General features: G+C 34.3%; 2 protein-coding genes and 1 pseudogene across 2 annotated transcripts; 1 reads left to right on the plus strand and 2 right to left on the minus strand.

Moving 5' to 3' along the window:
* Nucleotides 1-142: 142 nt before the first annotated feature.
* On the plus strand, nucleotides 143-2,085 carry LOC131615729 (putative receptor like protein 25; annotated as a pseudogene).
* A 79-nt stretch (nucleotides 2,086-2,164) lies between these two features.
* On the minus strand, nucleotides 2,165-6,262 carry LOC131615727 (cytochrome P450 71D10-like). The gene is made up of 2 exons (XM_058886883.1): nucleotides 3,122-6,262; nucleotides 2,165-2,867 (listed from the first exon to the last, which is right to left on the minus strand). The coding sequence occupies exons 1-2, from the start codon at nucleotides 3,986-3,988 to the stop codon at nucleotides 2,256-2,258; spliced, it is 1,479 nt and encodes a 492-aa protein (XP_058742866.1). The 5' UTR covers nucleotides 3,989-6,262; the 3' UTR covers nucleotides 2,165-2,255.
* Nucleotides 6,263-6,359: 97 nt separating this feature from the next.
* On the minus strand, nucleotides 6,360-8,507 carry LOC131615723 (pentatricopeptide repeat-containing protein At5g18950-like). Its single transcript, XM_058886881.1, has one exon. The coding sequence runs from the start codon at nucleotides 8,262-8,264 to the stop codon at nucleotides 6,519-6,521; it is 1,746 nt and encodes a 581-aa protein (XP_058742864.1). The 5' UTR covers nucleotides 8,265-8,507; the 3' UTR covers nucleotides 6,360-6,518.
* Nucleotides 8,508-15,468: the final 6,961 nt, after the last annotated feature.

Consider the following 15,468-nt stretch of genomic DNA (forward strand, 5'->3'; position numbering starts at 1 on the left):
ATAGTTGTTAGATACATTTAATTAATTAATTGAATGACAACAGTGCTAATTATACACACTGTTCTGAATTTGACTTTTTCTATTTTAGAAATTTTGATCCCTTTAGTTTATACTTTAGAGATGTTTGCTTGCACAACACACAATAATTTGACTATAAATATTATCATTTGCATTCTTGAAACTCCATGTGCACACAAGTTTGATCATACAAACATGGGTTGGTTGCTGATTCTATGTTTACAGTTTTTCTTGTTGCTCTCTCATGTTACTACATCACGTTCTTCTCGTTTTTTATGCCATCTCGATGAGAGTTCTTCCTTGCTGCAGTTCCAGACGTCTTTGGTGGGTTAACCAAATTGAAAACTCTCACTCTTAAGAATAACTATTTACAAGGACAAATCCCATCTTCACTCTTTCACTTAACATCACTTTCTTATTTGGATTGTTTTTCTAATAAGTTAGAGGGATACCTACCTTACATACTTGTGTCTATCTACAAACAACTTGAGCGGTCTTGTCAATTTTAAACTCATTTCAAAGTTCCACAATCTCGAAAGTCTTTCCCTTTCTCGGAATAATCAATTATCACTCAACTTTGAATCTGATTCTAACCCGGCCAATTACAGTTTCCCGAGCTTAAGAGTTTTGGAGCTATCTTCTCTCAGTTTAACCGAACTTCCCAAATCATTTGGAAAATATTTCCAAGTTTGGTCTATGTGGATCTATCCAATAACAAACTGAGTGGAAGAGTGCCAAATTGGTTACCAGAAATGAGTTTATTACAATCTTTGAACCTTTCCAAGAACATGTTCACATCAATAGACCAATTCTCAATGCATTACTAGCTGAGATCCCTTGATCTTAGTTTCAACTCACTAGGGGGTGAGATATCTTTATCAATCTGCAACGCAACGGTACTTCAAATTCTCAACTTGTCCCACAACAAATTTACAGGTATGATCCCACAATGTATTGCAAACTTACCATTCCTTCAAGTGTTGGATGTAGAGATGAATAAGCTGTATGGTTCTGTGCCAAATACCTTTTCCAGCATGACTCTCAGTACTCAATCTTAATGGCAACCAATTACAAGGTCCTTTGTCAAAATCTGTCCAACTGCATGAACCTGGAAGTTTTAAATCTTGGCAACAACAAAATAGAGGACACATTTCCTTATTGGCTTCAAACTTTGCCAAATTTGAAAGTACTGGTTTTGCGAGCCAATAAGTTTCATGGTCCCGTTACCAAGTTAAAGATCAACAACAATCCATTTCCCAATTTAATCATATTTGATATCTCATACAATGACTTCAGTGGTCCAATACCAAAATTCTACATAGAAAATTTTGAAGCCATGAAGAATGTTGTTCCTTTGCAGTTGCAACACATGAAAAAGATGGCAACTATTGCAACAACTACCCGTACCTATGAGTTTTTCTATGACTCGGTGACCTTAACAACAAAAGGGATCAATATCATATATACGAAAATTCCTACAATCTTTGTAAGTATTGATTTGTCAGGAAACAAATTTGAAGGAGAGATTCCAAATGCAATTGGAGAGCTTCGTGCACTCATAGGACTCAACCTTTCCCACAATAGACTTGTTGGTCCTATTCCCCAATCCTTTGGCAATTTGATCAACGTGGAATCAATGGATCTCTCCTCAAATATGCTCACAGGTGAAATTCCTATCAAGTTAACCAATCTAAACTATCTTGCAGTCTTGAATGTCTCTCAAAACCGTCTTAAAGGAGCAATACCTAGAGGGGGGCAGTTTGATACATTTTCAAATGATTCCTACGAGGGAAATTTGGGGTTGTGTGGACTTCCATTGTCAATAGATTGCAACAAGACTATTACTAAACCCTCTGATGAGCATGAACAAAAATTTGGATTTGGTTGGCAACCCATGGCTATAGGATATGGATGTGGAATGGTATTTGGTGTTGGATTGGGATGTTTGGTGTTGTTAATAGGAAAACCCCAATGGCTTGTGATCATGGTTGGAGGCAAGATAATAGAAGGAGGACAAGGATGAGGACTCAAGAAAGAATGAATCAGAATCAGTTACTGCAAATGTGATATCATTGATTGGAGTGCATATCTTATTGTAATTTATTAAATACTTTGTTGTAATACTAAACATGCATGAAAAGTAGCATAAGGAAACATAAAACTCTTTGTGAACTTGTATGCTCTAACTTTATTGACAGATTGTATGCTTAAACTTAAACTAGGAAATACAGTACATATTAAGAACGACGAGTAATAGGAATCAAACAGAGGTCACTTTTTCTTCTTAGAGAAAATCCAAATGACTCATTCATGTCAAGTTCTTCGTTCTCCATTCCATTTTGAAGCTTCCAATCAAAGTGGTAAAGTAACATAGCAAGTGGCAACTCAACATTGGGTAAAGCAAACGCTATACCTGGACACATCCTCCTTCCAGCACCAAATGGTAAGTATTCAAAGTCTGTGCCTTTGAAATCAATTGGGTTATTAAGAAATCTCTCCGGTTTGAAACTCTCAGCTTCAGCCCAATACCTTGGATCTCTTCCAATCGCCCAAACGTTGACAGCAACCCTTGTTTTAGCCGGGATCTCATATCCGTTGATTTGACTTCTCTGTCTACTTTCTCTTGGAATCAACAATGGTACAACAGGGTGTAGTCTCAGTGTTTCTTTGATAATAGACTTCAAGTATATTAATCGGGGCAATCCTGTCTCATCCACATACCCCTTTCTATCAAATACTCCTCTTACCTCAGCTTGCGCTTCTTTCATCACCTTTGGATTCTTTACCATTTCAGACATCGCCCATAAAACAATACCTGAGGACGTTTCGCTACCAGCACTGAACAAGTCCTGCATATGAATTATCACTATCTGTTACGATATACGTAAATCAGATTGTATTTTGTTTGGTTTAATATTTGTCATAAAACCGTTATAGATTCATGCAGTATAGAATATAAGAACTTTTTAAATCAGATGATGAACTGGCGTAAAAAGAATATTTTAAATTGGTTACTAACAAAACCGATCACGAAAATGTTTGCGGAATTCACTTTAAAGTAGTAAAAAAACGACATTTTAGATGTGTTTAGTTATAGATTAACCTGGATGACAGCTTTAACGTTGTCATCAGTCAAGTGATTATCCTGTTGAAACTTGAGAAGAACATCGACTAGATCTTTATCTCTGTGATTGCTTTTGTGATCATTGATGATGTCTTGCAATATCCTATCAGTTTCTCTACAAAGTCTTTCAAATCTAGTCTTTCCCCTACTCACCCTCTGAAGCAATATTTTAATAGAAGGATACAAATCTGCAATACAAAATCCTCCTAACAAACTCACTATTTCCTCCATTGCAGTTTTAAACACTTGTTGGTGTTCGGTCCTTTTTCCAAAAACCGCTCTTGATGTTATCTCATATGTCATTGAGAATATATTCTCAGTGAGATTAACAATTGATCCTTCACGTGCAGATATTGATTTAACTAGTTTTGAAACTATTTCTTCTCTTATGGACCGGAATGATTGGACACGTTTTGAACTTAATAGCTCTACAATGCATACTTTTCGTAGTTGCCTCCAATAATCTCCATATGGAGCGAACGCGATATCTGTAGCATTGTAAGTAAGTATTGTAGGCAAAAGAAGGTTTGGTCTATCACAAAAGTTTAAGTCTTGTGTTTTCATAACCTCTTTGGCTATTTCTGGTGAAGTAACTATTATGTATGGTACTTGTCCTAGTTTTAGGTACATTAAGGGTCCATACTTCTCTGCTAAACTTTTCAAGCAGTGATGGGGCATTGAACTGCTGATAATTTGGTGTATGTTTCCTATGAAGGGTAGTGTTCTTGGTCCTGGTGGTAAATTGGTGGAGTTTTTAGGAGTACTCCATTTTTTAACTGTTTTGAGTATCCAGAGGAAAAGAAAGGTGGCTATGAAGGTACAAGAGAAATGGTTGTGAAGATCCATGATGATATGAGGAACTAAAGAAGAATGCTTAGATGAAGGAATTTATAAGCACATTTTTTCATAGAAAAAGAAAATTATAAAGAACTATCAAGGATTAAGATGTATAGATGAAAAGTAGTTCAAAATGAACTATCAAGGATTGTTGTCCATTAATGCAAAAGATACTGCATATCGAAATAGATAGCATCATAAAGGTAAAGATAATGCATATAGAAGTAGTAGGTAACACCGTAAATGTATAAATGTAAAAGAATACTAATGCATATGGAAGAAGGTAGCACATTTGGTCTATTATTAATATAAGGAACTTCAAGTTCAGCTTGTTGAAGTTACAAAAGGTTGTTGTCTTCATGTTAATATAAAGAAGTTAGTTTCAGGAAAAAATCACAATGTTTTTTTTCATTTTTAATAAAAACACAACACTTTAGAGAAACAACCAATTCAAAAAGAAAATGAAATATTACTAGCGGTGGTTTTAAAACAATTCTTACAACCACACAAAAAGTCTTCATGGAATACATGTAAAACATAAAAAGTCTGCAATGGTTATTATGGCTACTGTGAGGCTAATTATTACAGTTTTGCAGTGGGGGACCATGGCAGAGAGCCAAAATTATAGCAGATTATGACGAAAAAACACGCAATATCGGCATATATTTACCATTGCGGTGAGCCCGAAAACCGCCATGTATATCTGCCATAGCGCCGCCATGGTCGCAATTTGATAACAGAGTTATTATTACTATTATGTACATAAAAATTCTGGCAGTGTTGTAAAATAGAAAATAGACAATAGAAATGTTTCTGTTTAAGGTTGAGATGTGAAGTAGTTGTTCTTACAATATTTACATCCCGCGGGTTCTTTGACGAGGATCTGAATTTGGCGATTAATCTGCAGAACTAAAAGCTGTAATATGATAATTTTGATCCCTGTCTGTCTCAGCAAAAACAAAATGCAGCAGAAGGTGAAGAATGAGTTACATTACACGACATAGTTACTTTATAATCAAAGAAAGATATATCAACACAGTTACAAACAATGATAGCCCTAATTAGGTTACCAATTACCGTACCACCAAGCAGTTATACCATCAAAATAAGACCAATTTTTACTTGGTTTCCATTCATTATTATTCTTATCTTTCAGTTGTCTGCTCACCTCGGGACCATATAAGTAATGACAGTGACAGAAGAAGTATCTTCACATGCCTATACAATATTTACGAACCAAAAATGATTGTCCATCACACAAAATGGAAATAGCTAGAAACATTGGAACTAAATACTTAATATGTTTCCAGTACAAAATGTTATTAAACTCGACCAACAAGACCCCACTGCTCGTCCAACAGTTTGATTCTCCTACATATTTAGGAATAACATAAATGCTGGCCATGCCAGTCATAAAGATAATGTTTGATAATGCCTACCTATGTAGTACCGACACCTCTGAAAACAGGCGTGTCCTTGTCCGTGTCGGACACTTCCACCGACACTTGTGATTACGTTTAATTTATTCCTTTTTTCAAATTTTTATCAGTGTCGCCGTGTCAGTGTCGGGGTCAAATTTGGGGTGTCCGTGCTTCATAGATGCCTACCATGTTTACACTAAAATCTTAACCCTGCCATCAATTGTCTCTTTAACTTTTACTACTACTCGACAATATATTTTAAGTAGGAACCGAAAAATGTTACATTGTATTGAAACAAAGGTCCAGCGATAAGTGTAAAGAAACTCAAATAATAGTCATTAATAATATGATATATTTTAGAAGACAGACCCATTTTCGGCTAATTTTGTTGGTTTCTCTGTTTATGGGAACAAACTGAAGAGCATTTGACATGTGGTTCCATTACACTTGCTTGGAACGCAAGTAATTTAGTTTTGTAACAACCTATATAATATATAATGGAGTTTTACCCATATCTAAGTCGAGTAAACTAAAGAAAAACATAGGCGAATTTGAAACAATTAAATGTATAGTTTATTCAGAAGTAAAAAAAGCCACTAGTTCTTTATTGCTGCACGATATCAATTCTCTGGAGTTCTACAGCCAAGCTCCGCACATATCAATTATCAAGTCACACTCAACAAAAATTTGAGTTTATTCATGTTGTGTATGAATACTTATTGAAATTCCATATCACACCCATATCATATGAGGCACAATTCAAATTGCAAAATTGTTGCATAATGAAAGGCACAATTTCTATATTTGAGAATGCAGCTTCTCAGTTCCAATGCTCTTTGTAAGAGAGTGGAAATTTCGTTGAAACTACTATGCCTACAAAGTATACTACAAGGCATATAACTACTTTCGAAAAATTAAAAAAAAAAAACACAAAACATCATAAATTCTCACCGAAAATATTGTCCACAATCACAAAATTGAAAGGTTTTATTATCTAGAAAAACATGTTACAGCTTCAAGATTTACAACGGGAAACATCAAGATGACTACACCTTCATGTTTCCAAAAAATCATCCTTTTATTGGTACATGGAAAATAAAACAACATAATCAGTTATATCAACTTCTTTCTACGAGCTCCTCCAAACACAAATTAGGAAAATGGAAATTCTCTTTGCTAAATTTACTGACCAAAGAATGAATTATGCTTTCTTTGAGTCTATATCCTTCTCTAAACATTAAATCTAAAACAATCAAAATATCATCTAACCGATCTTCCTGAGATAGACCGTCAATCAGGTGCTCAAAGGTCTGCTCCTTGGGTTTCAGCTTCCAACTCATCATCTTTAGCAACCATTCCATACCTTGTGCAACATTTCCTTCTTTACATAACCCAATTATAATATAATCATGCGTACTAGCAATTGGTTCCAAATGCCTATCATACATACCTTGCAACAACCTCATTGCACCCTCGGTTTCACCGGCTTCACAAAGGCTTTTTATGAGCGGAGTAAATGAAGAAACTGATGGCTCAAAGCCCTGTGCGACAAGTTCATGCAACAAATCAGTAGCCTTAACTAGGTCGCCATTATGGCAAAGGCCTTTGATTAAAGAGTTGTAACTAATCAAATCACGAGCAACACCCTTACAAGACATCTCATGAAACAAGCTCAGAGCTTCATCAACCCTTCCATGCAAACACAAACCCGAAATCATTGTAGTGTAGCTAACCACATTTTCTGCATAACCTCTATCACACATATCATCATAGAGCTTCTTTGCCTCAACAAAATCACCAGTCTTACAATAACCATCTATCATTACATTATATGTGTATTCATTAGGCACAAGTCCTTTACGAATCATCTCAAACCACAACTTCCTGGCCTCGCCAAGCAACCCCATATCGCAAAGACCTTTGATAACCGTTGTGTACATAAACTTATCTGGAAAATACCCTCTATCCTTGAGATCATTAAAAACCCTAAAACCCTCATCATTCTTCTTCCTCTTGAATAATCCATTAATGACTTCTTGATAAGTATATATACCCGGATTACACTTCACGGAAATCATAATATGAAGTATCTCAGAAACTCTAGCATATTGTCTCTCCTTACAAAAACCAGCTATAAGCGAGTTAAAAACAGTATTATCAGGACATAAACCCTTCTCAAGAACCTGTCTAAGAAGCTCATACCCATCAAAAACTTTATTCTCAGCACAAAACGCCTTAATAAGACACCCAACAGTTTCAACATCAATGCTAGCTACAACACCAGATTCAATCATATGCTCATACAATTTCCAAACCAAATCAGTCCTCCCAACTCTCAAACAAGCCAACAAAGACGCATTAAAAGTCGACACACAAGGTAAAAATCCTACCTGTTTCAATCTAACAAACACATCAAGTGCATCCTCAACCATTCCGCCTTTCCCGAGACATCGAATGTAAGCCTCCAAAGAAGCAGGCTTTGGATTAAAATCATCAGGGTAATCATCAAGCAATGACTTTGCAGCTTTGCAGGCACCAGCATCAACAAGGGCATCAAAAAGAGCATCACATGAAGATTGATCCGGTGAGAACCCACAGTGAGAAGTGAGCCATTGAAGGAAACGAAGAGAGAGGAAGGTGTTGTTCTGATGATTGAGATAATGGAGGAAGAAATTGGGGTTTGAGATATTGAAAGATGGGTATTGGGAAAGAAGGGTATTCTCCCAACGAGGTTTTGTTCGAGTGATGGTGCAGATTTCAGTGAGAATATGAGTAAAGTTTTGATCTTTGGAATAATCAGCACCTTGTTTAGTTTCTGTGGTGAGGTTTCGTAAATACGAGGTTGTTCTTCTTCTCAGTAACATGGTGGTTGGTTTGTGAATGAAGGTCAAAGGTTTTGTTTGTCGGAGTGGAACAAGAAAACGTGAATGTCACCGAACTGACCGAAGTGTTGGACTTGATTTAGTGGTGAAACTGTAAAATGAACTTGTGTAGGGACTAGTTATAAATTATGTTAAATTGCAAAATAGTACCTTAAGTAGGGATTAAGTTACGCTGTGCACATAGACAAGGCTAGCGTTTCTGTGCAAAATCACACCGTTTGGTGCCGGCGAAATCATTGGCCGGCGAAGAACTACGAGGACGAATTTTTTTTTACCTTAGGTTCATAATTATTCAGAAAATTATGTTGCTATAAAACCATCTTCAATGGTAGTTTCTTTTTCCACCTGTATCATTAATTTAATAATTAAATATTTAAAAAATTTATCATGTCATAATCAGTGGTGGAACCAGGACCCTGACTCAGGGGTGCAAACATTATATAATATATATATATATATATATATATATATATATATATGAATGAATTTTAACCATTAAATTTTAAAATAAATGATGTAAATTATGTGTGATTCGTTTTTCTCTACGTACTATTAAATTTAAATTTAATACAGATTTGATATTATGATAAATATATCATAGATATAAGGACTCAGTTGTGATTCTACCATACTAATTATGATATCAAATAAATACTATAAATTTTTTATTTTTTATTTTATTAAATAAATAAAATTTTAATATTATTGCCTAAGGTCTTGTTTATTTTGTATGATTTTGGGTTTAAAAATTTAAGTGTTGGCCAAAATTATATATTAATATTATATAAGAAATTAGAGGATCAAAAAATTAAATTTTAAATAAAATAGAGCTACGGTGCTACTATATAATAAAATATTATTTACATATATATTATATTTCAATAATAATTCATAACTTACTCTAATATAGTTGTTAGTATTTCATAAACAATCAAGGTGTTCAGATCCTACTGTTCAAAAATATTCAATATTAGTAGTAATATTAATAATAAATGCAAGAGAGCTTTTTTATTTATTCAACGTGTTAGACTCCTATATCTATTATTAGGATATTAACAAGACTTAATTAATAATAGTATACTAAGTAAGAAGTACTGCTTTATACTGTTCACAACCTTTTGAGCTAGAACTTAGAGGTGCAAAACTGAAATATCGAGGGGGTTCAAGATAGAATAATATATGATTATTAGTTGTATCATGGAAAAGTCAGGGGTGCAGTTGAACCCCCTCGCCAAAGGCTGGCTCCGCCTTTGGTCATAATAGAGTTGCATTGCAATGTAACAACTAAAAGATTGTAGTACCCAATCAAATCAAATTATGAGATAAAGTTGGGGGACTCATATCAAATTTTTATTAAAGTTAAAATTAAATAATTTTTTTTAATATGATGTGGCTTAGTGGGTCCCATAAAGAACTCAAATGTAAGTTGCACCATTGGGGATGCTCTAACATTCCACAAAGTTAGTTTTCCTGCCTATTGAAAAAACACAATTAGCAATAATTTTATTAGGTAAACATATTAAATAACACAATTATAATTCATATATGTATCAAATGTCAAATAAAATTTTCTGGGTTGGGTTGCTGCTATTAAATGACATGCAATAACGTATAAATATCCGATAAATTTCATCATGTGTATAAAGTTATGAAGTATAACAATTATATTGGTCCTATAGAATTTCAAACCCTCTAGGAGAGATATTATAGGTTTGTCCATATGTTTTAAAATGGCTTTGTAAAAATCTTCACAGATATTATTGGCTTGCAAACCACAATGTGTATAAGTATTATAACCTGACCTGGACCACATAGATGGAAAAAATTGAGTCATTTTCTTCCATGAATCTTCATTTAACATTTACATCAACATCTTTCTCAATAAAATCTAGATTATTGTCTTCATTATTATCACTCTCATCTACTCCATATAAACTCTCACATCCATTTTAATTAGGATTATATAGCTCAGTATTTTCCACATATATAACAGCAAACTCATGAGACCTATGAAGACTTATTTAAGTAATGACATCTCTGTCACTTTGCAATTGCCTAAGACCATTAGAAAAGCCTTCATGGAGATGTAAATACCAAAGTGGAACTTGGTCTGAATAACCTAGTTCTTTTACGTGAATATCAAAGTGGAAGTTTGACAAATATGTATATGCACTGTAAATGTGAAAAGAATGATTTAAGGTAATAGAATGATTAAAACTCTAATAATGGTGGAATCTCAAAAGAGAATGAAAAAACTTACTTTGATATATATTTGGGAAGAGTCTCTGTTGACCGACCAGTTTCCATCTTCCATCGCCATGAATAGGCTCGCCACCGTTCTTCCATTTGATTGTTGTTTCTTATTCTTTATTATTTGTCATTGAAAGTGCAGTCACGTTATCGTATGGTGTCGTTTATTTGTTTTGATATTTTTGTCAAGTTAAGTGTATATGTTAAAGTTTATTTGCTTATTTGTAATTTGCATATCATTTAATATTCTCCTATTTGTATGTTATTCGAATTTGAGTTATATTGTATTCACTTCGGCATATTTTAGCATTGTACCATTAAGGCCCTTCATTTCTCAATAAAATTAGAGTGTTTGATCCATGATATTGTTCCTTTTTAGCTATCAAACTGATTTTTTTGTCGTTTCACCAGGCGTGGCTTGAATCACAAGTTAAAACTCTTAGATCAAGATGTTGAGTGACTTGATTCGAATCAAATGGTAAGTGTGATTCGAATCAGGAACCTTATGAAAATTAGGATTTCTCTATGGATGAATTGATTTGAATCAGAAACCTTATGAAAATTGGGGGTTTCCCACTGGATGAATTAATTCGAATTACAACCTCATGTGACTCAAATCAAGTGATAATCCTGACTCGCTTCACATGTCTACATGAAGCTAAATTTAGGCTCTGCTCAAATTGACTTGAATCAGGAATTTAACTTGACTTGAATCACAATATCTTGTGATTTGAATTATAATTTCTTCTTGACTCGAATCATAGCTTCTCAAGTTCAATTTTTCATCTTAGATTTAAATAGTCGTTTCTTTGATCTAACAACAAATGTGTCAAACTATGTGGGTGAAACCCATATAGACAAATATGTCAATTTGTCTTCTCTTCTTTAGTGTGTATATTCCCAGCACCTTCAATATTTCTCTTGTTTTTTGGAACAACTTCTTGAGTGTTAATCCATGTCAGATTCACATATTTTTGTTGTACTTTGTTCTTGTGCAATTTGTTATTGTTTTTAATGAATAAGAGAAAGTGAATTGATTAATCTCGTAGAGTTTCATGATTGATCAAACTCGTGATATCAATCAAGATCCAAGACCCATTTATCTAAAAATTAGAGAGAACCTTGTATGTGTGTGTTCTTCTTTCACCTACATCTAATTCCTTGACTAACACCTTGTGAATTAGAGTGTTTGTGATTTTTCTTGGAATTGTTCATCATCTTCATCCTTATTTTCCATTGTTGTGGACCTTCATCTCCAAAGATTGAATGTTGAGGGGGACTAGTAGTACATTAGGGTATCTAATAATTTTGCATGAAGTTTGTTGTTTGTAACAGGTGCAAGTATCATTTTTTTTTAATGCAATTTTGTCTTTATTGGTATCTTTCAAGAAGAGAGTTTCAATATACTCCATGGAAGAGTTTGGCGAAGCCTAGTACAAATTGATCGTAATGCAAAGTTTGAAGATGTCCAACTTTGAGGAGATTGTGAAAAGGCTGGTCGCAAACAGAGTTAGAAGTTATCCAATCAACGCTTAGCTAATGGCAATTCCTCAGACAAGAAATCAGTGGGATTATGTGGATTGCCACATACGAATACTTGGAGCAGGTTATTGGATCAAGATCCTTGGGGATCTTGTTTTTGTTGGCAGTTTGAGTGTCTGCATCAACAAAGAGAATTATCGTATGATAGTTCGTTGAAATCAAAATGCTAGTATCAAAATTATCAAAATAGTGAAAGATAAAGATTATTTCCCCATGGTTCTTTAACACCATTGATGAGTGGAGTAGGCAAAGCGAGGACGAACGTCAGACCTCTATATATCTCTGTGTATCTTTTCCTTCTTCCCTTACCTCCTTTAATTTTCTATCATTCATTAATATCACTATTGTGTTAGTGCATTATTGCACCATTTGTGTGTCATTTAAATTAAACTGTATTTATAGAGATTTAATGTGTAAGCTTAGGATTGTGATGCATCAATCTTGTTGGATTATCATAAAGCCACTTATGTTTTGAATAAATATCTATGTAAAGAGTTTTTAAATTGCTTTGTTTAAAACGACTTTGGTTGTCTTGTAATTGACTTGCATTAAAAGCAATCAAGTCCTTAGTGATATATTGCAATATTACAATTGGTTTAATTTATTGCGATGCTTCCAAGCTCTCTTGATGTTGTGTTTTACTTCCGTGTTTTTTAAAATCTGGTATTTCATTTATGGGACTTAAAATATTTTTGAAATTGTCTTTTAGGGGATAGGTCTATTCAACCCCCCTTCTACGGCGGCGGTGTTACATAGCCGATGTTTACGGTTCGAAGAGGAACCAATGATGAATTATTGTATATGTTTTATATTGTCGCTTTCATGCATCATATAAATTGGAGATAAATGTACGGAATTTGGTCTAGTGATGAGTCTTGGTCTAGAGAGAGGACCAATGGAAATTTTGTGGTTCAGAAATGAACCAGGTTTAAAGGGGAGCCATCAATGAGTGAACTCAATCAACAATATAACTCTAATATCCAAAATTGGTACCACATACATATTTAAGTAGAGTTGTCGAGTAAATTGTATTCATTCTTACATATGTGAATAATTAATGTTGTAAGTTATTATTGTTGTGTATGGTCGTTGTGGATGAGTATTATGAAATATTATTCATGTTGATTGCACTATCCTCGATGTTTTATGCACCGCTAACTTATGTGAGTTAGAGATGGCAACGGGTCGGGTGCGGGTTTCGCACTACCCAAACCCGAACCCGAAATCGGCATCCGAACCCAAACCCAAATGCTATTCGAGTGGAAAAATGACACTCATGCTCACACCCGTTGGGTTCGAGTTTTTTCACCCAAACCCGAACCCGCAGCAAAATACATTTTTCCTACAACTTTTCACAAAATATAATATATATATATATATATAATATTATATATATATATATATATATATATATATATATATATATATATATATATATAAGCGGGTGTGTTTTCGGGTTTCGGGTGCGGGTTTTACACTACCCAAACCCGAACCCGAAATATCGGGTGGCACCCGAACCCAAACCCAGTCAACTCGGATTTTCACCCGTTGACTCAGGTGCGGGTGGACCCCGCGGGTTTGGGTCTGCTTGCCATCCCTAATGTGAGTGAATTTTCACCCCCTATATGTTTCTTATGTTATTTTTGCACTTGTGATGCAGATACTCAAATAGGAACTGAGAAGACTTTAGTGGGTGATAGCCTTTGAAGAGAGCATTAATGGCCTTATTTGCATTTTATTGTTTTTGGTGTTGTTTATAATTTCAAGTGTCACTATGAATACTGTAACACTGGGATGGGATTGTCGTTGATGTTTGTTTTTTAGAGTTGTTTAATTTAAACCTTATGATTATTTGAAGTTGTCTTATGAGTTTTCGAATATTATTGAAAATATGTTGAGTCTTTATAAATGAATTTCTTTGCTTTATTAAATTGTTGAGAAAAGATGTTTTATGCAGAGAAGTGTGACACTCCTTTTTAAGTGTATTATTTTATTATAATTTTTGTATATTTTAATATACCCCACATCCAAAGCAACATCCTCAACTCTGCTACACTAACTTTATTCTTGTGTTGATTCTTAACCGTCCAATATTTTGTTACGTACAACATCACAGATCTTACCACAGTCTGATAAAATTTTCCCTTCAGCTTGAGCGGTACCTTTGGGTCACATAAAACCCCTAAAGTCCTCCTTCATTTCAGCCACCCAACTTGAATTCGATGGTTTACATCCTCTTCTACTTCTCCGTCATTTTTTATTACATATCCAAGATATTTAAACCATGTGACTTGAGGGATGATATGATCTTTAACTTTCACCTTTAGGTTAAAAACACTTTTTCTTTTAATTTGTTAAACTTATATTTTATATGCTCCGTATTACTTCTACTTAGGTGAAAATTATATGTTTCTAAAGCTTGTTTCCAAGTCTTCAACGTCTCATTTAAATCCTCCTTTGACTCTTCAAGTAGGATTATATCATTTGCGAAAAACATACATCTCAGAGCAAGCTCTTAGATGTGTTTCGTGAGTACATTCAAAATTAAGGTAAAAAGGTAGGGGCTTGGGGTTGATCCTTGATACAAACCTATTCTAATGGGAAATTGTCTGTCTCTCCACCTTGTATCCGCAAACTAGTCGATACCCCCTTCATACATATCTTGGATATCTCGAATATATGCAATCCTAACCCTTTTCCTATAGGTATTCCACAAAATCTCTCCAGGCACTCTATCATTACGTCTTCTCCGAGTCAATAAAAATTAAGTGCAAGTCTTGTTGTTTATCCGATATTGCTCCATCACACGTCGTAGTAGATAAATTGATTCCGTGGTCGACCTTTTAGGCATAAAACCAAATTGATTCTTAGTGACTTGAATCTCTTTTCGTAGTCTCCGTTCAATCACTCTTTCCACAATTTCATGGCATGACTCATAAGTTTAATCCCTCTATAGTTTGCACAATTTTGTATACCCCCTGTTCTTTTAAATTGGAACTAAAGTGTTCCTTCTTCATTCATCCGACATTTTCTTTGACCTTATAATTTCAATGAAGAGTTTGGCGAGACACTCAATACTACTCTCCCCAAGAATTCTCCATACTTCAATGGGTATATTGTCTGGCCCAATCGTCTTATTGTTACTCATCTTTTTCAATGCTTCATCTATCTCTTATTTTTAAATCAAATTATAGTAATTATAGTTTCGGTCCTCTTCTCTAATGTCTAGTCTGTTAGAGTCTGGTGAGATATCACATCCTTTATTAAATAAACCGTAAAAATACATCTTTCACCTATCCTTAATATCTTTTTTTTGAACTAATACTTTACTTTGTTATTCTTTAACACACTTCACTTGATCTAAATCGTTGCTTGTCTTTCTCTTTCCTTAGCA

This window comes from Vicia villosa, linkage group LG7, assembly GCF_029867415.1.
Source record: "Vicia villosa cultivar HV-30 ecotype Madison, WI linkage group LG7, Vvil1.0, whole genome shotgun sequence".
NCBI lineage: Eukaryota > Viridiplantae > Streptophyta > Magnoliopsida > Fabales > Fabaceae > Vicia > Vicia villosa.

What these genes read in the sequence shown, in the direction of transcription:
- LOC131615727 (XM_058886883.1), bottom strand. Translation starts at nt 3,988, where the DNA reads ATGGATCTTCACAACCATTTCTCTTGTACCTTCATAGCCACCTTTCTT. An exon ending in ACGTTAAAGCTGTCATCCAG is followed by an intron (nt 2,868 to 3,121) that starts GTTAATCTATAA and finishes ATTCATATGCAG; the next exon opens with GACTTGTTCAGTGCTGGTAG.
- LOC131615723 (XM_058886881.1), bottom strand. Translation starts at nt 8,264, where the DNA reads ATGTTACTGAGAAGAAGAACAACCTCGTATTTACGAAACCTCACCACA.